The 24154-nt window shown below is 42.9% G+C and overlaps 1 protein-coding gene across 1 annotated transcript; it reads right to left on the minus strand.

Moving 5' to 3' along the window:
• Nucleotides 1–10195: 10195 nt before the first annotated feature.
• On the minus strand, nucleotides 10196–23473 carry LOC102219604 (calpain-8-like). Its single transcript, XM_023352589.1, has 22 exons — nucleotides 23381–23473; nucleotides 22959–23207; nucleotides 21377–21446; nucleotides 20965–21083; nucleotides 17308–17441; nucleotides 17066–17240; nucleotides 15920–15994; nucleotides 15716–15801; nucleotides 15043–15117; nucleotides 14780–14940; nucleotides 14179–14330; nucleotides 14089–14100; nucleotides 13798–14006; nucleotides 13419–13464; nucleotides 13240–13308; nucleotides 13109–13166; nucleotides 12965–13026; nucleotides 12810–12878; nucleotides 11858–11936; nucleotides 11485–11601; nucleotides 10707–10759; nucleotides 10196–10554 (listed from the first exon to the last, which is right to left on the minus strand). The coding sequence occupies exons 2-22, from the start codon at nucleotides 23193–23195 to the stop codon at nucleotides 10528–10530; spliced, it is 2085 nt and encodes a 694-aa protein (XP_023208357.1). The 5' UTR covers nucleotides 23196–23207; nucleotides 23381–23473; the 3' UTR covers nucleotides 10196–10527.
• Nucleotides 23474–24154: the final 681 nt, after the last annotated feature.

The following is a 24154-nucleotide window of genomic DNA, read 5'->3' on the forward strand; positions in this document are numbered from 1 at the left end:
AATTAAAATGACTTCGATAGTTTTAATTTACCGTACGATTAATTGATTTATCGTTTATCGCGACAGGCCTAGTAACAACATAGCAGACGGCAAACTAAAGCCATTTATAAATGTATTTACAAGCCGCCTATCATGTAAACTTGAAACAAGAAGTAACAGAGCAGCTTAAGGAAAGCCAGTCATGACATAAATTAAGCTTACTGTAATTGAGAAGAAATCTGCAGAGTAAGCAACCTGTGAGGTAACATCGATGCGAGCGTTGCCTCAAGATGGGACATATTGCTGGGTAGCGGAGATAGCCAGAACACCGGCAGCATAACGGCACAGATGCTGCTGGCCGTTGAGGGAAGCGGTAATGGCGGATCTCTGGTCTCCCCGCCGCTTGAGCCGCTCACGATGCTGCACTGAGGAGGCCGACAGCTGCAGAGCGTTTCCGGGAAGACTCAATCTACTGAGGATCTGCAGCTTTCCAGAACCGGGCTGCCAAGTATCGGTTACTTGACAGTAAGTGGCTTTTTCTGACAGCAGTCAGAGATTTTCCTTTGTCAATGATGACATTATGTTTGAAATACATGTCATCATTGACAGGCTTTGTTCATGTGTGACCTGTTTGGGATTTAATTTGAGCGAGGCTGTGATGATTGCGATGACTGAATGTTGGTGTTTTTATCTTTGCTTGTGTCTAACTGTGAGGGTGAGAGGTTGTTTTCCGTTTTGAAACGGGTTAAATGAGTTTTGGACCAACATGTTAATTTCAGAAAATGATACTGATACTGTATTTTATTGATCAGGGTGCTTGAAATCCTTCAAAATGCTTCAAATTCATTTAGGTACGTTCAAGGCTTGGAAAGTGCTTGATTTCTGTACAAAGTCCTTGAAAGTGCTTGATATCCAAACTGCACAGTTTTTAAAAAAAATAAAAAATAAAATCCAAATTAAGGTTTGATTAAAAGCCTAAATGTGGAAACTTTTCTTGATTTATTTCAGATATATTACTAGTTATTTCCATTTCCCTAATGTCAGAAAACCTATCAAGAACATTTTCTGTGACTTTGTAATTGTGTTTAAGCATTTAATTTGAGCAGGAAAGTCATTTATTTTAAGATTTGTTTATATTTGTTCAATGTAACCAATATGTATTATTCCTAATGGCTCAATGGCTTATCTGTGACTGAAATAACGCTCGGCTTATAACTATTTGATAGTTATTGAAATTGGGGGATTGCTTTGCTAAAGTAGTGTTTTGTTCTCAGGTCAGTCAAGTGTGTAAGGTGTGTCTTAAAAACATAAAATGTTGTTATAGTATGTGTGTGGGATAGAATGGAAAATATCAATCAAATAAATTACTAATAATAATAATCAATGATATCATTGTTTTTTTAAGTTCATTGGTATTGCTTTTATCTCCAAAGTGTGGCGCTGGAAAACTTAGAAAACTTACCTTGAAAATGTTTGAAAATGCTTGAATTTTACTTTGTGAAAAGTGAACGAACCCTGATTGTTTTTTTCTTGTGTATGAAAATGCAGTAAACTGTTTATTGTTGTGGAGAGAACACTGGTATCAAAAGGCATACATTGCACTAATGACTTAATAGCCCTGTTAAATTCTGGGGCAACAGGATGATTTCTGTTTAAAATGTTTCTTGATGGCTGACTTCCTCTGAAATGGCTCTATCAGTTCAATACATTTCTGTTGGGCTCCAGGGTTAGATAAACATCAAATGGTTTGGTTGTTTATTGTTCATAAAATGGAGGAAGTGTATTCCTCTACCAGATTGTTCTGATACTGACATGCATTTTGTTTTTCTAGCATCATATTTGACTGAGTGTCACTGACAGAAAGACATAGGAATGTGTTTGTAGTTCTATAAGTTTTTGGTCATTTGTATACCAAACTGAATCTAAAGTATAGAGCAGGGGTGTCAAACTTATATTTGTTTTGGGCCAAATCAAGATCATGTATGTTCTTAAAGGGCCAGTTGTGCCAGACAAGGGTGTAGGTTTGGTCTAAGTTTTGGTGGGACCTTACAACTTACTGACTACAACCCCCCCCCCCCCCCCGACCATTTTTGACCAGTGGGGGTGGGGGGGAGCACAACATTGGCTTATAGCCCCCTCCCCCCAACCATAACCAGATCATGCATCTTGCGTATACAACCAGATACAGTCATACTCAGCAGATCAGTTCAAGAACATTTTACTTTTTCCTTTCAAAATTCAGCAAACATTACAAGTAAGATCAAAAGAAATATCCTCTGGATCTACTGATTATACAACAAACACAATTGCAGATAAGAACAAAGATGACTTCTTGCACTTCAGGAAAAAGATCCAATTGTTGAGATATTATGCATTTAAGAGGAAAAAAGATTCATAAAATTGCTTGCTCTGCTGTCTGAGCATCCTATGTGAAAAAATATTACATAATTAACAGACCTATTCTACCTCACATTCAGTGCTGACCGTACTAAACACCGGACTTTACAACAAATGTGTTGCGTGATAGATATCTAACTTATGGGTCCCCTCACTGTACTTACAGCCGAGGTAGCGAAATAACTTCTAATGTCTGTCGTCCTTTTCTTTTTTGGTGGCGACATGGAGACTCATAATAAATGTGAAACTCAGAAGGAGACGCGTTCACTGTCAGCATCGTGGACCAAGCCTCCGTTCCGCGTGTGGCCAGCTGGCCGCCGCCTGGTGCAGCCAATCAAAGAACGTAGATCCACGTTCTGTGAGCCAATAGCGGGTTGTCATAGTTCATAACAGCGAATTTTAAAATGAATGCTACCACTGCGTAGTATATTGAAATATTAAACTAATCAGTGTAGATTTTCGTTTATTTATTTTGTTTTTGTTAAAATTTTTTAATTAATACGGCAAAAATTGGTCGGAACTATTTTATATCTGTTGGAGGCTGGTGGTCTGGTGGGGAGCAGTCTTTTTCCACCAGGGGGAGCCATGAGGTCGCGGTTTGGTGGAGGGCGGCTCCCGCGCACCTGTGCGTAATGGGCACAATCATCACCCGCATAAGAGGAGCGGACGACGGGTTCTCCAGCGCCAGAGTGTTATACCAGTAATGGTACCCAGAGCCCCTGAGTGATTTACTATTAGCTTCGTCTGAGAATCCGACTCCCAGTAATCATTCCTTGTTTTCCTGTTTTCAGGTGCATCTTTGTGACGCTGAGTAGTCGGCTTATGAGAACCCGGATCTGGCCTTGGATACCCTCCTTCGTGACGCCGGTACTCCCCTGTCCGCCCTCTACGTCTCTCCCTTCGCTAAAACCACCTCCCCCAGCGGACGAACCTCACCTCACCCAGTAAGCTCCTTACAGAACCCGTTTGATTCCAGTTTTCATACACTTACCTCTCCTCCCCCAGCACTTAGACGATCCTGATCCAGCTCCTTCCAGAAGACGTTTCCCCGCCCAAAAAGACTCATCTGTTTTCTTTGAGAAGAAAAACAATAAACTTACTTTATCTGATTCATTGTGTTTCTGCATGTGGGTCAAGCGCGTAGCTTCAGGCATGACAATATCCCTTGAATATTGGTCGTGACATGTCACGACCGTCCATACCCAAACCTACGCCCATGGTGCCAGAATGTATTGATAAATCCTGTTCACAAATTGTTAAAATATCAATGAATTCTTAAAATTTCACATTATGGAACATCTCTCCAGTTCCTCCAGGATTTCATGATTCTTTTTGTGATTTTCCTGCAGTAAAAATTAAAGTGTTTGTGGTACTAATCTGGAAATATCTGCGCTTATTTATGACAGTAAATGTGACTTTTTATTACTTGCTGTATAGATTATGGACTATAATCTGACATCAGTTAAGGCTGAGGCAGCTCTTTAGCACAAGTAAAACTTTTTGACAATTTTTGAGAAAAATCTGCAATAAACTCAAAATATGTATTTGTGCAATAAATTGCGGGGATTTGTTGATTTTGCATGAATTTCCACAATAATTCTCAAGAAACTGGAGCGACTGATTGATATAATTTAGCAGTAGACAGATAAAAACTGCATTGATTTGATTGATTGATAACATAATACTTAAGAACTCTTAGTGTTTAAGAGTTCTTAAGTACTGTTTAAGTGTAGAATCTAGAGGGCCAGATGAAAAGCTCCGGTGGCCCAGATTTGGCCCACGGGCCTTGAGTTTGACACGTGGTATAGAGCTTTGGAACGTGACGTCACTGCTCAAGGCGTAGGGATATGAGCGCCATCTTGTATGGCCATAAACATAACCGAGAAAACGACTGTCTCACAGATATTTTGAATTTTTGAATCCAAGTTATTTAAAATTATTTAGCAATGGTTCGAACTCGCTGCATTATTGGATGTAATGTCCGATCACATGAGCGAAACAGTAAAAAGATGGAAAACGGACTTTCGTTTCACAACGCGAGGAGGCTAAGCTATCAGAGCTAACAAAAAGGAGACGAATGTCCTGGGTATCAGCGGTGAGATGTCCTGATATTACGTTCTCCAACATCCCAAGATATCTACCAGTTTGCTCCAGACATGTCCATTCTGGTGAGTTTCTAAATTCGCTTTGTTGCTGTTGTGTCATAATGTTTTGCTATGATTTTGTCCAGGTGTACTCATGTTCAGTTACGTTGAGTTCAACAAATGGGCCAACCTTGTTTAGGTCAGGCTGATATTTTTTATGTAGCATAGTCCAAGTTTTGTCAGTGAACATCGAGGTTTTTCCATTATTGTGAAGTAGACTATTTTACTGGTGTTATTAAGTTTACAGTATTAGTACTGATATGTGTTCTGATATTATTTTCTCTTCAAGGTAAACCGGCGTATGAAATGGATTAGATCAATCCAGACTGAATCTGGGTCACTGCGAGGTAAACGCCACAACATCGGACCGACATGCGCGTCAATTAAAGAGACGATACAGCAAAACTATGGTGGATCAACAAGTTACAGAGACTGTTGTCATGATTTACCCCAGAAGAGGTAAATCATGAAAACACAGTGGAGGCTGTAGAAGAGGAGCGAGTTGGAGAGGCTGAGGAGGAAACCGCAGGAGAGGAGAAGCTCAGCAAGGCTGCAGACTCTGAAGAGGTACATGAACCATTTGTGTTTAATTATGTGTTCAGTTGGAAGTGGCTGTTTTTGTCTCATTCATAATTTAATGTGGTAAAAATTCATAAAATGTTTGATTCAAGCTCTTCAAGTTGCATGTAAACAGGTAATGAAATGAATCGCATTTCAAGTAAAAATGTGATATTTAAAATGTTTCAAGTAATAAACATACATGTAATGAAAGATTAGATTTTAAATAAACATTTTATGTGATTAAAGTAAACAGTTATATTCAATTTTGCAGTAAACATTTAATGTAAACAATCAAACCAGATGAAAGAGCCCATCTTTAAACATTTAATGTGTAATTAAACATTTCAGAGTAAACAATAAAGGTGACAAGTAAATGTCATGAAATAAGTCACACTTTAAGGAAATATTTGTTGTATTTAACATATTTCAGGTAAGAAGTGAACATGTAATGAACTATATCCTGTCCTAGAATTGTATGTAATTAAACAGGTAACAAATGTGATAATCATCTGAAGTAATACATTTTATGAACATTTTTTAAAAATATTTTTTAAATATAAAATTAGTTAAAAAACAAAACAGGGGTCAAACTGTAATAAAGATGATCTATGCAGTCCAATAGAATAATTTTACATTGATTTTGAGTTAATGGGACACAATTTGGAAGCTACTGAAGAAAACATATAATTTAATATTAAAATTATTTATCCATCCATTTTCTTACACCCTTGTCCCTAGTAGGGGTTGAACCAATTAGTCGACTAGTCGACTAGTCAACTCTAGGACGTCTGGCGAGTTTTTACATTTCATGTCGACTAGTCGCAGTCATGTGATTGCCGGTGGTGACAGCCTGTGCTGATCTGACAGCACAGTATACGTCACAAGACACAAGAAAAATAAGTTAATACATTAGTTTAAATGATATGTAGATGGATGCATATTTGTGGTTTTACAGTGTTTTTAAAAGGAGATGGAGTTGCAGCTGCAGTCCACTACAAAACACGAGCCGTCTAAAACTCGCCCCCTTCCCGCTAAGGATGTCACTTAGCCGGCTCGTGAGTGTCTTTGTCACGACGATCTAACTAATACATTATGATGTTATGTTGCTGATTAAATAAAGATCTGTGGTAATGACAGCTGTTGATTTAGGTTGAACAGTTTACGATAACTTTAGTCTATAATGTCCAAATGAAGTGAAAATTTATGAACTTAGCGTTATTTATTTTATTTATAGCTGTAGGAGAGGAAGGGGAGGAGGTGGAGGACGTGCCCGATCAGAGCGAGCCGGTGACCGGGAAAAAAGTCACACGTAAAGAAGATTTTTTGCAACTTTTTGGGCCACATTACCAGAGTTACAGGGGATCAGCAGCACACAGCACCACTGCTGCCGAAGAAATCCTTGATTTTTTTTCGCTACCGCAGATCCCCACCATGGCGAACCCGCTGCAGTGGTGGGCCAGCAACCAGGGCAGATTTCCCCGTCTGGCAAACCTCAGCAGAAAATATTTAGCTGTTCCGGCAACCAGCACTCCCAGCGAGAGGACTTTCTCTCTCGCTGGGAATACCATTACGAGAAAGCGGGCAAGCCTTCATCCGGCTCATGTTGATGCCCTTGTTTTCCTACATGTCAACCAAGAAAAAACCCCAACAACTCTTAGCGAAGAGAATATTGACAGCGAGTGAACTTTATTTACCCCCCGGCCCCGTGCCACCTCTTTTTATTGTTTTTACATGCCATCTAAAAGATGTGCGTTTCCTTTTGAATGTTGGTTTCCCAGCAACTTATTATTTATCATAAACTATCCCGATGTTTTGTTGTTTCACTTGTTGCTGTTCTGTGTAAATGCCGTATTTTTCCGTGAAAACGGGTAATAAAGCCTGTACGTTACTCCAAAGCTTTGCGTCTTGCGTTGCTATGACGTCACAACGACTAGTCAACTCGACATCGACTCGACTTTTATCATGTTGACGTTGACTAGAAAATATCTTAAATCGTTCAATCTGCTGAGTCAGCAGAGCTTCCTGCCGCGCATCGGGCGGAGGAGAAGCAGGTGGTTTCGTTGAATTCAGCTGTAACCAAACGGGATCCGTTCATAACAAGTTTGGCTTGTGATGTTCCAAAAGCTCCATGTAGTCAGTGTGATAATTTGACTCCTATAGTAACTATCCAGAGATCATCAGCAGCAGCCGGTGTTTAGAAAAAAAAAGTCAGACCCGACTTTGTGCAACAAACTTTTCCCCGCTGCTCACAAAGAATCTCCATAATAGACTTAGTAAAAGCAGGAGAAGGGGAGAGTGTGTGTGTGTGTGTGGGGGGGGGGGGGTCAATATTTGCCGTGAAAATAGCTAATAAAGCCTCCAAGTAGTTGTGAAGGGTTTTTGCGCTTACGTCACTATGACGTCACCGCGACTAGTCGACATCGACTCGACTATTATCATGATGTAGTCGACCTTAAAAAATATGTAGTCGTTCAACCCCTAGTCCCTAGTGGGTCGGGAGGTGCTGCTGCCTCTCCAGCTAACGGGGTCACCTGGACAGGTCGCCAGTCTGTCACTTAACATTTTAATAGAGGATAGTGTGCCTCGTGTCATAGCATGAATTACCACTTTTACGTATCAGTTGGTCACAAGGCATTTATTTACAGGAGTGTTTGGTTGGAAATTGACGGTCCCAATGTGAACCTCCGAGCGCTTGAGGAGGGAGCGCTAGAGAACAGCTGGCCGCAATTAGAGTTCATAAATCGGATCAACCTTGAACTAAACGCTCCTTACTCTGTGGAGCGCGAAAATCCAATATCCAACTTGAAAACAACTTCGATGCGGTCAGTAGCACAATGAAAACGCCGGAATCAAGTTTGTTTTGGTATGTGGCCATACAAGATGGCGCCCAGCGACATAAACGTCACACGTAGTGATGTCAGTTCCAAAGCTCCATAGAGTATATTTACTGTATTATTACGGTATTTTATTCTGTATGTACGGTGATACAGATTACGGTGATCTTCTGGTCATGATCATGGGGCCTAGGGTCCAGCAAAACGTTAATCTGGCCCTGCTTATGGTGACACCCAAAACTTAAAGGCTGTTTCACTCTACAAGAAAATCAACAAAACAAAGCAGTACCTGCTTTAGTAGTTCAGTTCATTCAGACGCTGCTCCCAGTTGAGGTGAAGAGGAAAAACCAAATGATGTCTTAAGATGACGACGCAATCCTCCATCTGCTGTGCCAGGGTTTAAGTCCAATAATCAATGTTCAGGAGAAGGGAAAGAAAAAATATATAATCCAAAGTGACTCTTCTGACAGTCTATTAACACTTCAGTTATGACTAATCTTCACATCCAGATCAGAATGGAAGAGGCAGAAACTCTGTTAACTTCAGCTGTTATAAAAATGCTGTATATATAAAATGTGACTTATATATACCTATATTTATATATATATATAACATGAATACATAAAAATATAACAATTTGAGTGGCTGTGTGGTATGTAAAATACCTATTATACATCAACATATTGTATTCTACCAGTGTTAACTCCACTAAATATATTTAAATATGCTGAACAGCGTATCAATCCAGTTCAAAGCTATTTTAAAAATGTGTGTCCTTATAGATGTAGCTATGATAGCTACGTGAATAAGGTTTAGAAATAAAGTTGGCATAAAAAGCATTAAAATCAGTATAGCATTCAGTGACTTATGGTAGTTTAAATGCGCAGATCCTTCATCGCCCCTGCCAAATGTCCACCGCTCCAAGATGGCGGCACTACGGCATGTCAAAGCGGCCCATAAGGCCTCGGCTCCTGTTATGTCACCATAGTAAGCTGAGCTAGCTAAACTAGGCTTCCAGTGCAGCATTTACCTAGTTAGCGAATGCTAACTGTTCAGTATTAAACCGCCTCAAAGTGCAAGAAACATATAGAACAGCAGGAAAAAATTAGATCTGAAAATGTCCATAAGTTGTGTCCATTACCGACCATTGGGTTATCGATCAGGATACTTATTACTAAAAGCTGCTGCGTACATTTTACCTCCTGCGCGTCCTTCCCGTCCCTGTCATCAAGCTCTGCGCAGACTGCTCACTTCCGTTAGCTTTTCAAAATAAAACGGAAATAAAATACACCAACAAAATTTTACACTTTGCTTGCTTTTAAATTAGTCCATGTATCAGACCATTTTATGTCCATTTCAGGGTGGCAAAGTCTATCGATATTTTTTGAAAAGATACATGTCTCTAGTTAATATTTTGGCATGATAGCCCTTCCAAAATGGTAGCTGGGTCATAGTTATCGGCTCATGAAGTGAACGACCCCTTTGGACTAATTCTGTTTCTTGAGACTGGTGTATGTCTGGTTTAGGCTCATGGTATGGGCATTTGTCAAAGGTCTATAATATAATCTTTGGTATCATCTTAAAGGGGACACTCTTGACTTTCATTTAAAGCAGGTGTTGAGTCTCTCTGACCAACAGAGTCAGAGACTTCAGTCTCTGGTCCCGTAACGAGGTCACTAGAGCTCGTTACACCAAACATAATACACAGTCAGGAGGAGGGTCTTAGTGCTGTCAATCAACCTCATGTTCATGTTTCTAAAGCAGCAGAGAAACTACTTTATGTTCCAGGAAAAACGGGGTAGAGCAGCAACTTTATGAGAATGATTGACAGCGCCAAGTTCCTCTTAGAAATGGACAAAAATGTGAATAATTAATTAAATTATGCTTAGGCATTTTAGGCAGTTTTTAAGTATTTTTACATCAATGAAACAGATGCTGTGGCTATATTTAGAGCATATGTAACTTATTTGAGTTTTTTAAAATCACTAACATGTTTGTCTGGTTTACAGAAATTTGATGTGTGTTTGATTATTATTCTTGATGATTTTGATGATGGCATTTGACAAAATGTAATGTTTGTAGCTTGTTTCATGGTTGGTTGCTGCGTATCATGTCCTACAGAGACATCCTGTGTTTCAGAGCAGAGCCACCTGGAGGATCTGCTGCTGAAAAATAACCATCTGAGACGGACCTGACCGGAGCTCAAAGGTCCAGTTAAAGTCAGAGAAGATGCACATGTGTCAGACAATCTCTGGTGTTCATGCTAAGGACACAAGGAAATGGGTCTCATACCACATTTTATTTTATATGAATTGTCATCAGAAAAGCAAGCAATTTTGTTAAACAATATTTATTTCTTAATGTGGAATTACTTTCTTAAGTGAATAAATGTTCTCAAAGTCAGGATTTTCATCAAACTTTCACATATTACATGTTTTCAGTAAATATGACCTGGATATTTTTTCAGAAATGTTTAAAAAACATGTTCAGCAAAACCTAAAATCTGTCTGATGCTCCGTTAGGGTCGGACTCGTTGGGCAGCGGTGCTGTCAGTGACGTAAGAAGACGTTCGCTCTGCTCCATCGTTTCCTGTTCGGCTCTTCTTTTCCAGGTTAGGAATACATCACAAGGTTCATCCACTAGAAGAAATATATTAAGTTCATTATAATTTATTTTATATCAGTAAGGCAGGCAGAGACTAAATATGATCTGATTTCTGCCATGTGTTTGTAAAGATGCAACAGTTCAGTCAGAGAGAAAAATCAAACTTAGGAAGAATCAGTTGAATTACCTCTGGTTCGCGAAGAGTCACGGCTCCTCCATCAGATAACTCTCTGAATATTTCTGCAGGGAAAAATATTTGAAGAAACTGAAATAATGATCAATAAAGAGGAAATAATTATAAACTGAATTACTAAAAATATGCTTTCATGGCACTCCAGTTTGATAAAATAAGGTGTTATATTTAGTTCCTTCAGTGTAGCCTAACACCAGAGCCGGATAATAATTAGTTACATTTACTTGAGTAACCTTACTGAAAAAACATAGTTTTAGGAGTATTATTACTTTTGACCTTTACTTGAGTAATTTTACCATGAAGTATCTCTACTCTTACTTGAGTAAAATTTCTGGATTTTCTACCCACCGAATGAAAATTAAACGTTTTAACCAAAATGTCACCAGACTCAGACACACCTGCAGTTTCTGTTAAAGTTTAAAAGATTTTTTGTTGGAAAAAAACTGATTTGGAAACATTTTGTTTTGCCTGATTTTGTTATTTTTTGTTACTTATATGAATTATTGTCAGTTTGCTCCTTAAAATACCAAAATTTCTACTGAACTTTACATCTTGGTCCATCTGACTATGTAATTCTTAAATATGAAATAGTTGATCATTTTACTCTTACTTGAGTATAATTTCTCTGCTTAACACACAACTAGCCTCGTTTATCAGGATCTTCAGCAGCAGTAAAATCCCAAACTCCAGATCTGGCTGCACACTCTACTTAGGTTTTGGTTTGGTGATAAGCAGCCATCACCAGCACCATGTCCTCTGATCAGATGCTTACGGTACATGCGGTCAAATCGAAGGACCAAAGCGATGAAGTTCTCCAGCGTTATGAATCCAGAGGAGGCGCCGTAGCGCAGAGCCATGATGTTCAGCATGCCGTCACTGATCGTCTTTCCTGTGCAACAGGGCAAAGTCTGTCAGAGCTTTTGTCAGCCTCAGACCTGCTGAGCACTAAGCTACGGCTAACAGTCAGAAACATTAAGCTTAAACTGATGATTTTATGAGTTTCACTTTGAATTTACATTTGGTCACAGCATACTGGGTTCTGGGGGAATGTGGGGTTGACTGTGGCTTGTTTGAAAACTAATGCAGGCCGGGTGTGAGCTAATAACACTGTGCCGTGAATCCAGGATAAATAAAACCTTGTTGACCTGAAGCCATGATGGCCTTCCTCAGCTCGCTGAGCGACAGCGTCCCCGTCTGAGAGACGTCGCAGTGAGAGAAGATGTCCTGAAGGAAGACAGAGGACAGTCAGCTGTCTGGATCTGCAAACTACCAACGGGTGAAACTATCTTACTGTCTTCCTGCTTTTACTGTGACTGGTGCATTCTGCCAGTGTTTTTCTATTTGTATGTAAAATCTGGGACATAAGCCAGATGTTCCCTGTTAGCAGGAATATTAATGTTGTTGTTCTTTCCATGTTACATGAGAGCAGAGGCAGCAGGATGGTGATGCTGCGTCTGTTCAGGGAAGGAGAGATTATTTCCTATTTCAGAATCCAGGCAGATATCAGGACATGTCAGCGTTCCTCTCATTCACACCACACAGTATTTCACCTGTGTTTTCACTAGCAAAGGAGAAGTTATGTATTTTATATTTAGACATTGTATTTTTAATTCTCAGGTATTATTTGACTTCTGTATTATTTGTGTTTATAAAGGCAGCAGATAAGTCGTTAAGTTTCTATTTGTTGATTGATTTTAACATCACATTTGTCTAAAATGTCCATGTGTTTGGTTTTGTGTCCTATTCCTTTTTGTGTGCTAAGGAATAATTTGCACAGAGAAATGATGTTGGACTGAATGTCTGATGTTCGTTGTTTCCATTCTGATCTGATTATGACCCTGTAAATGTCGGTGTGTTAACCAGTTTGGCAGCTCAATCTTTAGGTTCTGTTATTTTATAGTGTAAAGCGGTCGGTCCGCCGGCCTGTGGCTGTTAGTGATTATGATCCACGAAGCTCTAGTTTGTCTCTGTAACCTCATAATAAATGATCAGAAACGTCCTTCTTTATCCATTAAACTTAACTGGATGTTTTTAGTGAGTAACGGCTGAAAAGCAGCAGTTTGACATGTTGTGTGGTAAATACTTCACTGCTCTCACCTTGTAGGAGACAATCTTCCTCCACAAACTGACAAATTCCTCACTGTTCAGCTTCCCAGTGATGGATGTCTGTTTGATCAGTTCGTTAAGGTATGCTCATTCAGAGGCAGGGGTTAAAGGTCAGACATGTTGTGGGGAGTTCAGGTGGAGGATACGTCCATGAGGGCCACCATGCTGCGGCAGGCGTCGGTGCTGAAGCCGCCAGACTTCAGGTCACCTGGGTGAAAACAGAGCAAAGAGTGAGAGTGGTGCAGGTGACCCTGTGACCTGTGACCCTGCGATGGAGGCTCGGTCCAAACCTCGCAGGATTTTGCCGTTCAGGAGGCTCTGCAGCTGCTCGGCGTCCACTTCTTCGTACTGTAGGAAGAGAAATGAAGGACGGTCTGGCGGCGGCTGCAGAGTGACGGTGTTCTAGTGAAAAGCGCCTCACCTTGTCAGAGTACTGTCGGAACAGGGTTCTGTTACTGTCTTCCACTGCTGCGCTGACCGGAGCAGAGAGCTGCAGGGAGGAGACACGGCGCCATTTAGTATCGGATCCGTTCAGACCGAAATGTGAGGCGTGTCTGACTGAATTTAATGAGACGGGCAGAACCTGGGAGTCGGGCCTACCTTCTCTGTCTCCACCTGATCCGGGTCGTTTCCACCAGAACTCTCACTGCCAGGAGAAACAAAGCATTCACCTTCACAACATTTTAATCTCAGCGATGGATGTAAAATATTTCATAATCATTATTGGTCGTCATTAGCAACGCTGCTTTACGGATTCCCTATTTCTGTGGACGAACAGAGATAAACGTTTTAACACTGAAGCAATAAGCAGCTATAAATTATGTCTCCAAGATCACTGAGGCTGTTCCACACAGTGACCGTACTGGGCCCCGTGACCGTACTGGTCCCTCAGACCATACTGGGCCCTCAGACCGTACTGGGCCCTCAGACCGTACTGGGCCCTCAGACCGTACTGGGCCCCGTCCCAGCTGTGACCTACTAGACGTGTGTCTCGGTCTTGGACAGCACGGTGAGGATGAAGGACGCCGTCTCGTTGGGGCCAAAGGTGGACGGGACGATCAGGAACTCTCCGGGCTTCAGGCTCAGCAGCTGCATCACCTCCCGCGCGTTGGGGTAGTTCTTCAACTGAGTCACCGGCTTGTTTGTGCTGAAGAAATGGGCTGGGAATTTCCCCCTCACAGCCCTGAACTGCAGCGGACAACTTATTACTTTAAGTCATTTTTTACAGCGTCAGCTGCTCAGTACTGGCAGGTGAAACAACAACACTTACTTCTTTAGGCACCTTGAAGAAAAGCAGAAGATGAAGCGGGTTAGAAAGCATCAGATGAATTAAAGACGGCGGCAGGAAGACGGCGCTCACCTCAAACACACAGAAGCCGATGTGGAGGTTCTGGACCAGCCGCCTGTTCCTCTTGTCCGGCTTCTGCATGAGAGACACCAGCATGTTCTTCTCACCCTGACTGTCTGAGCCTGCAACCTCCACCCGGTACTGCGGATTGGTCCAGAAGGTCCCTGGGAGGAAACGAGGAAGACCTCCGTGAACGCCACCAGTAGGATGAAGAAATCCCAATTTCATCCCCGGGAAGCTGATTCAGTCATCAGTTTAATTCACTTTAAGGCTCAATAAAACCTCTTTCTAAATTATTGAATCACATTTTCCTCCATTTTATCTTTTTTCCACATTTTTCCTCTTTTCTTCATGTCCTTATTTTTTCTTTACATTGTTTTTTCTGTTTTGTTCTCCTTTCTCTTTTTATCATTTTCCCTACATTTTCATTTTTTCTGTGTTTTCCTTATTTTTTCTGTGTTTTCCTTATTTTTTCTGTGTTTTCCTTATTTTTTCTGTGTTTTCCTTTACCCAAAGCTAAGAGTACCCTAACCGTCTGACAGCAGGTTGAACCGATCCAGAGTTGGACCGGCCCTGTGCTGATTTCTTTTTCATTTTAATTTTTTCTTCGTACCAGGGTCATTCATGCAGCCTCCAGCTGAGATCCCTGCGACCCATCGGCCTTCGTAAAACGAGGATTTCCAGTGACAGGACGAGCTCCCATCGAGGAAGTCCGGACACGAGCAGCAGATGTCCAGGTCAGAGTAAAACTTACAGAAATCCTGCAGAGTCATCCTTGGAAAGGACAGTATGTGACAGCAGGAGTGAGGTGATGGGAAACAATAAGAGCAGAGTTTATTCTCAGCAGTTTGCTCAGAGAAAGCGGGTCCAGCTCACCAGAACTCGCCGTCTTCACGAACTGAAAGGCAGGTTTCCCGATCCTGAGGACTCACCGTCTGCCACAGAGGTGACCTTCAGGAACAGAACAGGAACAGGTGAACCGAACTCTGTGGGATCAACACGACCACAAACATCCTCAACTCCGGATCATCACTCCACTCAGAGCTCACTTCAGAGCCTGAGCCTTTGGGCCCGGTACCAGAGAGCCCAGAACTTTGGTCAGTGCGGTTCTGATGGAGCCACTAAGGGAGGGCGGCCATGTTGTAATGGCCGCTGCCTGGATAATAATGACACTGGTGCATCAGCACCATCAAACCCGTTTCAAATGGGAACCAATGAGCTATGCTGGTTTTCTGATGGGTCAGAACCAGTTTGGAGCCACTGGAGCGGTGTTGACTCCAAACTGAGTGTGTTTCTGCTGTGAGCCTCTGGGGAACGGTAGATGTTTGCACAGATCAAACCGAGTTTGATGATGTAAAGTGGTTGTTAAAGGACGCCTCCTGCTGGTGGTCCTGGGAAGCTTCCAGAACAGGAAGAATCCATCTTTAATCCCTTCATCCGTCTGCTAGTTCATCCTCAGATCCCTTCCTGCCTGAGATCTTGCTCCTTCACTCAGAAAGGCCAGACGGTGTCGGCATGAAGGATGGAGGACAGAGGCGTTGGTTCTCACCGGTCGCTCCAGTCTCCGCTCCACTCTCCTTGGCCCCAGGGGTTCCACAGACGCACCAGACGCTCAGCCTTCGCTCTGCTCAGCACCTGGCCGACAGGTAGCAGACACAGCGCTCACCAGATGATCGGTCTGACTGCAGCACTCACATGTTGAACTAGGCTGACTCTCTCCATGTTGGAGTTCCAGTTGAAATCCATGTTTTACCTCCTTGACTCCAGTGACGGCGTAGGCGTGGCCTTGAACTAGGCCGTTTGGTAAGACAGTGTTGGCAGAAGTCTCCTAAGAAAGGAGTAAATTGAGGATTAAAGTCATTAAATGTACATATTATGTCATATAAAGCCTGAGCTGGATGTCAGCTGCTCCCATCAGTCAGTGAGACGTTTCAGCTTCTCTGTCCTACAACAACAAAACCTGAAGAGCTTCAGTGTAAGTGGCTGTTAATCTGCAGATTGACAGATTGTTCTTCCAGATTAACCCACCGGATAGAGCTGAGGTCTAACCTGCACACGACTTCTAATCAAACTGGTCAAAATATTAACCGATATGAGAGTTTTTTGTTGTTTTTTCCTCCCCTCCAGGGGGTCTTTTGTGGGCTCTAGTGTCCCTTATATGACAGTAGGCTGACAGGAAAGGGGGAGACAGAGGGGGAAGACATGCAGCAAACATCGTCGGGTCCGGGAGTCAAACCCGCGACAGCTGCGTCGAGGACTCGAGGCCTCCAAACGTGGGTCGCTCCATCCCCTACGCCACGGCACACCCCCCAATATGACAGTTTATTATGAAGCCCAACATTTCTGCCTTGAATTTTCTGGTTATGTTTTTTCAGTTGTTTCATCATATTTCCTAATAACTGAAGTGACAAACTGCCCAGTGAGTTTGATGAAAAGGTTTAAGTTCTGAATCTGTGCGGTGCTGAATGGTGCTGGAGCGACCCGGCGGGAGGAGAACCCACCTCTGATTGGTCAGAGAGGTTTGGACGGGTTTAATGTTATTACTGAGCCAGTTGTTTAACGTTGTTTCTAAAAAGGTAGATTAAGTGTTTATGTCCTGTCCTCATCTTTCTATCCTTGGGGTGAAAAGATGAAATCTGAGTCCTGCGTGTCTGAACTGAGAGCTTCCTGGATCCTGGAAGTTCTCACGAAACCTTCACTTCTTCTTTCTGTCAGCAGATTAATCCTTTATCAACAGTTGGTTGGTGGCAGCCCCAGGTTTTTCTCTAACTGGCTGACATCCAGAGTAAGTTCCTCTGTGTGTTATTATGGTGTATTATAGCAGGTCCAGATCTGCTCAAACTCGCAGCCTGGAGGGATTTCTCAGTTTGCAGTTGGCTGAGGTGTGATCGTCTCTTACTCCCTGCGGAGTCCCGCAGCCCATCAGCGACTTGGCCTGGCTGGCTCTGCACATCAGCTCCCACAGGTCTGCAGGCGGCTCAGACAGCTGCACACACATGTGGACGCCGCCGGTGAAGTCCACCAAGGCCTCCACTGGAGTTCCTGCATTCATGTCTGCATAGGAGCCACAGACCCTGACACAGCAGGGCCAGGTTAGACACAAACACGTCGGCAGCAACATTTTATCAGCAGCTCACGTACTTGGCGTAGGCCTTCTCCATCAGAGCGGGCCAGAACTCAGTCGGGTTCTTAGAGTGGACAAAAATTAACTGGCCGTTGATTGTTGGCAGCTTATCGTCAATGACTACGTCGACCCATTTTCCAAACCTCCAGAACTGAAATGTAAAGAAAACAGCGTTATTTTGAAACTAAATATTGAGAGGAAGATTTTCCAGAGAAGATTTATGGATGTTTGTCTGATTGAAGGAACTCTGAGGGATTGAAGTCCTCCACCTGCAGCTAACGAGCTAATGTAGTTAGCATTAGGTGGGTGTTGGAACTCCTGAGGGTCCACCTAAATGTTGTGGCAGTTCAAGAGTCTGGAGAGCTGCTAAGGGCTAGCTGGCCAACAAGACGGATAGCTGCTAAGGGCTAGCTGGCCAACAAGACGGATAGCTGCTAAGGGCTAGCTGGCCAACAAGACAGATAGCTGCTAAGGGCTAGCTGGCCAACAAGACGAATAGCTGCTAAGGGCTAGCTGGCCAACAAGACAGATAGCTGCTAAGGGCTAGCTAGCCAACAAGACAGATAGCTGCTAATGGCTAGCTGGCCAACAAGACGGATAGCTGCTAGGGGCTAGCTGGCCAACAAGACGGATAGCTGCTAGGGGCTAGCTGGCCAACAAGACAGATAGCTGCTAAGGGCTAGCTGGCCAACAAGACAGATAGCTGCTAAGGGCTAGCTAGTGTTAAGGAAAATGATTATTTTAGTGCTAAAAATACACTTAATCTTACAACATGTGTAAAAGGTATATTAAGCATTTTTATATTTGAAAAACAGGCTTTGTGTGACCCTTCGAGAGAGGCCCGAAGGAGACAAGCAGACGCCTTCCACTGTCTGTTTAAGAGCATACAAAAGCCATAAAATTAGCATCTCCATGGAAACGGCAGCTGGAATGTGGGAGAAAAAAACTCCAGGGGAGTCGGCGAGATTTATATCAGGACATTTGTGCCTGGTACACACAGGATTAAGGGGTTTCCCTCCGGTTTGGCTTGATAGAGAACAGAGCACCTTCGAAGCTGAGCTGTAAGGAGGGGAGTTTCCGGGGTTCTCTGGGGGGCCGAAACAGGTCTCTGATTGGTCGAACAACAGAACGCCTTCTTTGCATATATTAAATAGGGAAACACCTCTTTAGTTTAAAATTCCAGGTCAGCAAACCGACAGAGAGTTTTTTCCATCTTTTTCTCCACGTGGGCGCCTTTGTCTGTCTCTGTGTTTCGTGTTGTCTGTTTCCCCTTGTCTGTATAAAATGTATATCTCTGTATCTCTGCAGCTCTGTTAACTGATTCATGCGTTGCTTTGTATGAATTAAACTCTGTATCTCTGTGATGTCATTGTGCCTCGCCGTCTTCTTGCAGCCGTGACGACATCCGCTCGGGACCCGGGCTAACAGGAGGAAAAGAGAGCCATGCTTTTTCCAAAATTTAAGCTAACCTAATAAATTTCCTCCTTAATAATCTTCACCAAAGATCTCAATACTAGCCAACAAGACGGATAGCTGCTAAGGGCTAGCTGGCCAACAAGACGGATAGCTGCTAAGGGCTAGCTGGCCAACAAGACGGATAGCTGCTAGGGGCTAGCTGGCCAACAAGACGGATAGCTGCTAGGGGCTAGCTGGCCAACAAGACGGATAGCTGCTAGGGGCTAGCTGGCCAACAAGACGGATAGCTGCTAGGGGCTAGCTGGCCAACAAGACAGATAGCTGCTAGGGGCTAGCTGGCCAACAAGACAGATAGCTGCTAAGGGCTAGCTAGCCAACAAGACGGATAGCTGCTAAGGGCTAGCTGGCCAACAAGACGGATAGCTGCTAGGGGCTAGCTGGCCAACAAGACGGATAGCTGCTAAGGGCTGGTTTGCTGACAAATTGCCATAAACAATTGTAGCAACAACTCCATTATTACGACTGCAGCAATGCTCTGGAAAATAGTCTTTTTTTGGTCTGGACCTGAACTTGGACTTGGACTCGCTTCCCTCATAGTTTTATTCTGGTCCTGGTCTCTGGTTGGGTAATGGTGCGTTCACACCAAAAGCGTTATGTGCGTAAAAACTGCGTCCGATGCTTCAAGTCTGATGCGTGCGCACTTTGAATGTGCATGCGCTCAAAGTGCTATTGTACTAATATGCTACTCTAAATAACACTTATTTGTTTATTTATTGTTTTTAAAGTGAGCATGAGTGACTATACTTATTGATTTCAGCTGCCTGGATTCGCCTTGTTGCTGAATCGGATGTCAAAATCTGGTGGATTGTGTTGAATTGTACACGGATTAACTGGTTTAACTTTTCATTTAAACCATGAAAACTCAACATTTTTCTCTACAACTAACATTTCATGCGTTTGGTTTACTTTCAAACCAAATGTTTATTTCCTGTTGTGCATTGAAGGCTCTTGACTCATCAAACGCTCCAAACAGTTCAAATTACGCCGTGCTAGATTCTCGAAACGCGCCACAACGACCCTGGACGCTCCTCCACGTAGTCTTTGAATGTAAACCAGACGCACCTGATGCTCAAAACATGTTTGGTGTGAACGCACCATTAAGCACCTTCCAGAACCTTCCAGAACCTTCCAGAACCCACAGGTTACTTTCTGGAACTTGTGTGGAATGAATCTGTCAAATCTAGAAACTAGCCTGGATGTTTCTAAAAGTAATCTGCTAACCCAGAAAAGTACCAAAGTAACTTGTGAGGTCTGGAAAGATCTCAACTGGATCCAAAGAGAAACTATGTGAGTCACGATTTACTTCCTTTCTGTAACATTTTGGATCTTACAGATTACATGGTCACTTTTAAAAACTTACTTTATTAACCTCTCTGAGGAGTTCTTAAAGCTCACAGGCTGTTATTGGCATCTGATCAAAAATACCACCTAACTTTCCAGAACTTTCACAGCAACAAGTTCAGTAAGTAACCAGTAAACTCTGGAAAGTACATCTACCTGTCTGAAAAGTAATTTTTATAAAGTAACTTGCAGTTTCTGTGACATTTCAAGTCTAAGAAGTACTGTTAAGTTCATTTAATCCCTGAAATAAGGTCCAGATTTCCGAACTCCAGAGATTAACTGGAAAGTTTTGTGCCAATAATCTGGAGTTGCTGCTCACTCCAACAGCTAACCTGCAGGACGGCAAAATAACTCACCAGTTCTTGGAAATTTCCAGAAAACTAACCTGATCATCACAGATCCACGTAAGGTCCAAAAAGTAAAACTTGTTCTTCAAAAGCAAACAGTTTGCTTCAAGTTACACCCAGTACAGATATCATTTCTAGATTAAAAGGACCAAAAGAATCCTAAAAAAGATCTTTCTTATGTGATCGTAAAAAAGTAACTGATGTTCTCATACATAAACTCTGAACAATATGAACAAAATAAAAACACACACATTTTATTTTGCACATATTTTAGTCCAATATCTAATATTTTTACATATTAGTGGTAAAATCATTGTCTCCATTAATTATTGGAAAATCTGCAGCCATAAGAGTCTCCAAATGTTTTCCTTCTGTTTATGTTTTTGACCCACTTCCTGTCCTGTTTAACAGTTTAAATCTGAAGAAATAAGTGTAATAAGTTTATAAATAATGTTATCTTAAACATGATTTCAGGTTTTTGCCAGTCGGAGAACAAAACGTGGAACGAACCCTGAAGTGGAACAGGCCGCAGTAATCTTCATCAAATGTTTGCTCAAGAGGAACGACTTGTTTCAGGGCCAAGTCCTGGAAGGTCAGCGCTCCGATGGAGGCAAGAAACCAGCAGTTTCCTAGGAAACAACAGAAAAACATCTGAACATGAAGCAGCAGCGTTTGAAAGGCAAGACGAGGCAGGTTCACTTGTGTAAAACATTTCAGCAACAACAGTTCAAACTGCGGCGGAGGGAGGGATCCTGCTGGTGTTGATAAATGATGAAGATTAGCTTAATGAGGTGTTGAAGGAATGCTCAACACGGTTTGAACATGTCCAGATTCCACTGATTGGCATCTCCTGCCTCAACTCGCATGAACAAAAATCTGCTTTAGGGGGCAGATTATAGAAAGATTAAAGAGATTTCCTTACCAACCATTCCTTGGCCAAAGTCAAATCTGGAGACTCCGTCAACAATGAAGGAAGGGTTGGGAACTATTTTCTGAAACAGCACAAACAAGTTGACATTTGAATGCAGCCAGAAGCTCTGATAACAGGAGATCAAACTCAGCAAGACTGGACAGATTCACTGGCAGAGCAACCAAACAGCATGACTACAGCTGGACAAATTCAAGACAAGTTGGAGTATTTTGGTTTCACATATTCTATACAGAGAATATATTCATATTCACATTCTGCTCACTACTGTCCAGTTTAATCCTGGATATAACAGGATGCAGTCGCATGGAGTTTATCAAAGTTATTATCTGTTATTGTTGTGTGTTATATCAAAGGAAGCCATCGTTTCTAACATGCCGTCCACCTCAGCAAGCATGTGGTGACAGTGGACAGAAATGACTCGTTTTTAACAGGAACAAACATCCAGAACCAGGATGAGCAGAACATCTAACAGCAGCTTTTCTTTAAAGCTCATCTTTCAGAAACGTTTTGTGACCTTTATTCATTTAAAGGCTTCAAACTTTAAGAGCATTCAGCACATTTCTTCTGCTTAGCTTTCTGTTTCTGTTTAGTTCACTGACCAACAGTTTGCTGTGACCTTTGACCTGGAGACCCCAGGAAGTGTTTATGAAACAACACATATTTGCTCTGATGTTTCAGTAAAGGAGTATGAAACCTGAGTCCTGTTTGGACCTCCATAGTCGGGCCATCACTCCTTCAGAACCACTGTTCCCAGTTTAAATGGGTTTCCTTCAGAACCAATGTTCCCAGTTTAAATGGGTTTCCTTCAGAATCACTGTTCCCAGTTTAAATGGGTCTCTGGACGGTTCCAGCCTCTCTGGTTCCTGCATCTCAGCAGGTTCTTCCTTCCCTCTGACCAGAGGGATCCAGGTCTCCCTGGTCCAACACGCTCCAGTCCAGCAGCTGAATCTCCTCCTTGGTTCTGTCCGGTCCGGTTCTGCTAATCACCTCATTAAGTGACTCGGTGATGAAGCAGAGACTCAGGCCCTGCAGGCCTGATCTAGCAGAAGGAACATGATGGATTCTGGATCTTCCAGCAGCAGAAACTTTGCCTCCCTTTTACATTTCTTCTGAATTTCCTGCTTTAAATGTTTAGTTTTATCTTTTATATTTCTTGTTTTGAATTATTTTCCAGTTAATGTGAGTACCAGAGAAGGGTCCTATGTTAACATTTCTACCTTTGGAGCCCAGAGACGGGTCGACTGATCTGAAGGATTTTAGCTAGCATCCTATAACCAGTTTTGCATGATTTTCCACTCCTCCTTTCTGGCCTGACGGTCAACGGCCACGTTTACAATTGAAGAAGGGATGCTGATTTGAGCCATCAGAATCGTCAGTTTGGACTCAGGTCTTTTGACCCTCTTTCGGGACTTCAGGGGAGAGGTCGAAACCCTGGTACTCCCAGTGTTAAAAAATACATCAAAAGAAGGCCTCCTTCTCTGAACCTGATTCATCCTCAGCCTCTTTAGTTCAGTAAACATCCTCTGACCTCTGACCTCCAGCTGCGTTCTGCATGTTCAGAACCTGAACTCACCGACGGTCTGACCCACTCCACCCGGACCAGGTCGGCCGGCTGCAGGACGTCCCTGCCGATGGAGCGGTGGTCGGGGGGGAACATGTCGTCGATGAACCTCACCCGGCGGATGACGCAGTACTCCTTCAGCTGCTGGAAGTCCTGGTTCAGGAACTTCTCGGGGTTGGAAACGGTTCCATATCCGTCTTTAGAGTGACGAGCGCTGATGATGTCCATGCAGACGCCTGGAGCGAGCATGGCTGCAGCGTCCTGCAGAAAACACAACCAGTCTGCCTCTACACATCACTTCGAAGCAACAGCAACATCCACTGAAGAGGCGCCCATGAGGACACATAACCCTGACACTCACTGCGGTTCTCACTAAAGCAAATACTTCATAGATCATTCTATTCACTGAAGCAGCTTCCTGCAGTCAGAGTTACCTTTTAAAAGTTTCTTCACACCTGGTGTTGCTGTTGGGAAGACTCTGAGTCTGGTTTGAGGGGGCAGACTGAGGAGAAGCTGCAGCTCCTTTATAGAGCGGCTGACGCCTGAGGCTGTTCTCCAACAGACTCGTTAGCTGAGCTGCCATTGGATGGAGGTGAAACCAGAGGAACAGCGTTCAGACCTGCACACTCAGTAAGCAGCACAGTCTGCCATGCATGAAACCAGAAATTTTTGGAATGATTTGCCAAAGATTGGTGAATTTCTCCAAGCTATTCGTACAAACAGCATGAATCACCTGCAGAAGCAGCTTCTTCCTCAGTTCCTCTGTAAAGTGAATCTCTGTCGGTGAACATGTTGGCGCCTCAGCATGAAACTCAGCCAGGTGTGGGACCATCAGACACGCTTGTCTGGATTCTTAAAGCGTTTTTGGAAAAGATGCAGAAAACCCTGAAGCACATCAGAGATTAAAACTGTCGAGGAAGGAGTTTTTAACCTCCAAATGTCTTGCACTCATTTTCTTCCTAGATGCCAGCAGAACGGCGCTGAGAAGATGGTGGAACCGTGAGCAGGCTCCAGAGCAGAGGTGAGGAGTGTAAGGGCCTGGTTCTGGCTCCAGCTGCCAGAGACTCATCCAGCTGTTTTTCCATGTTGTCTGTTTCAGGATTGGTCAGATTGAGACTCTGACAAAGCCAAGAAGACGTGGCTGTGAAGCAGGACGTTCATTAGGTGAACTGATCCCGGGTCTTTGCTGCCTTGGCGTCGGGGTCAAA

This window comes from Xiphophorus maculatus, chromosome 19, assembly GCF_002775205.1.
Source record: "Xiphophorus maculatus strain JP 163 A chromosome 19, X_maculatus-5.0-male, whole genome shotgun sequence".
Classification (NCBI taxonomy): domain Eukaryota; kingdom Metazoa; phylum Chordata; class Actinopteri; order Cyprinodontiformes; family Poeciliidae; genus Xiphophorus; species Xiphophorus maculatus.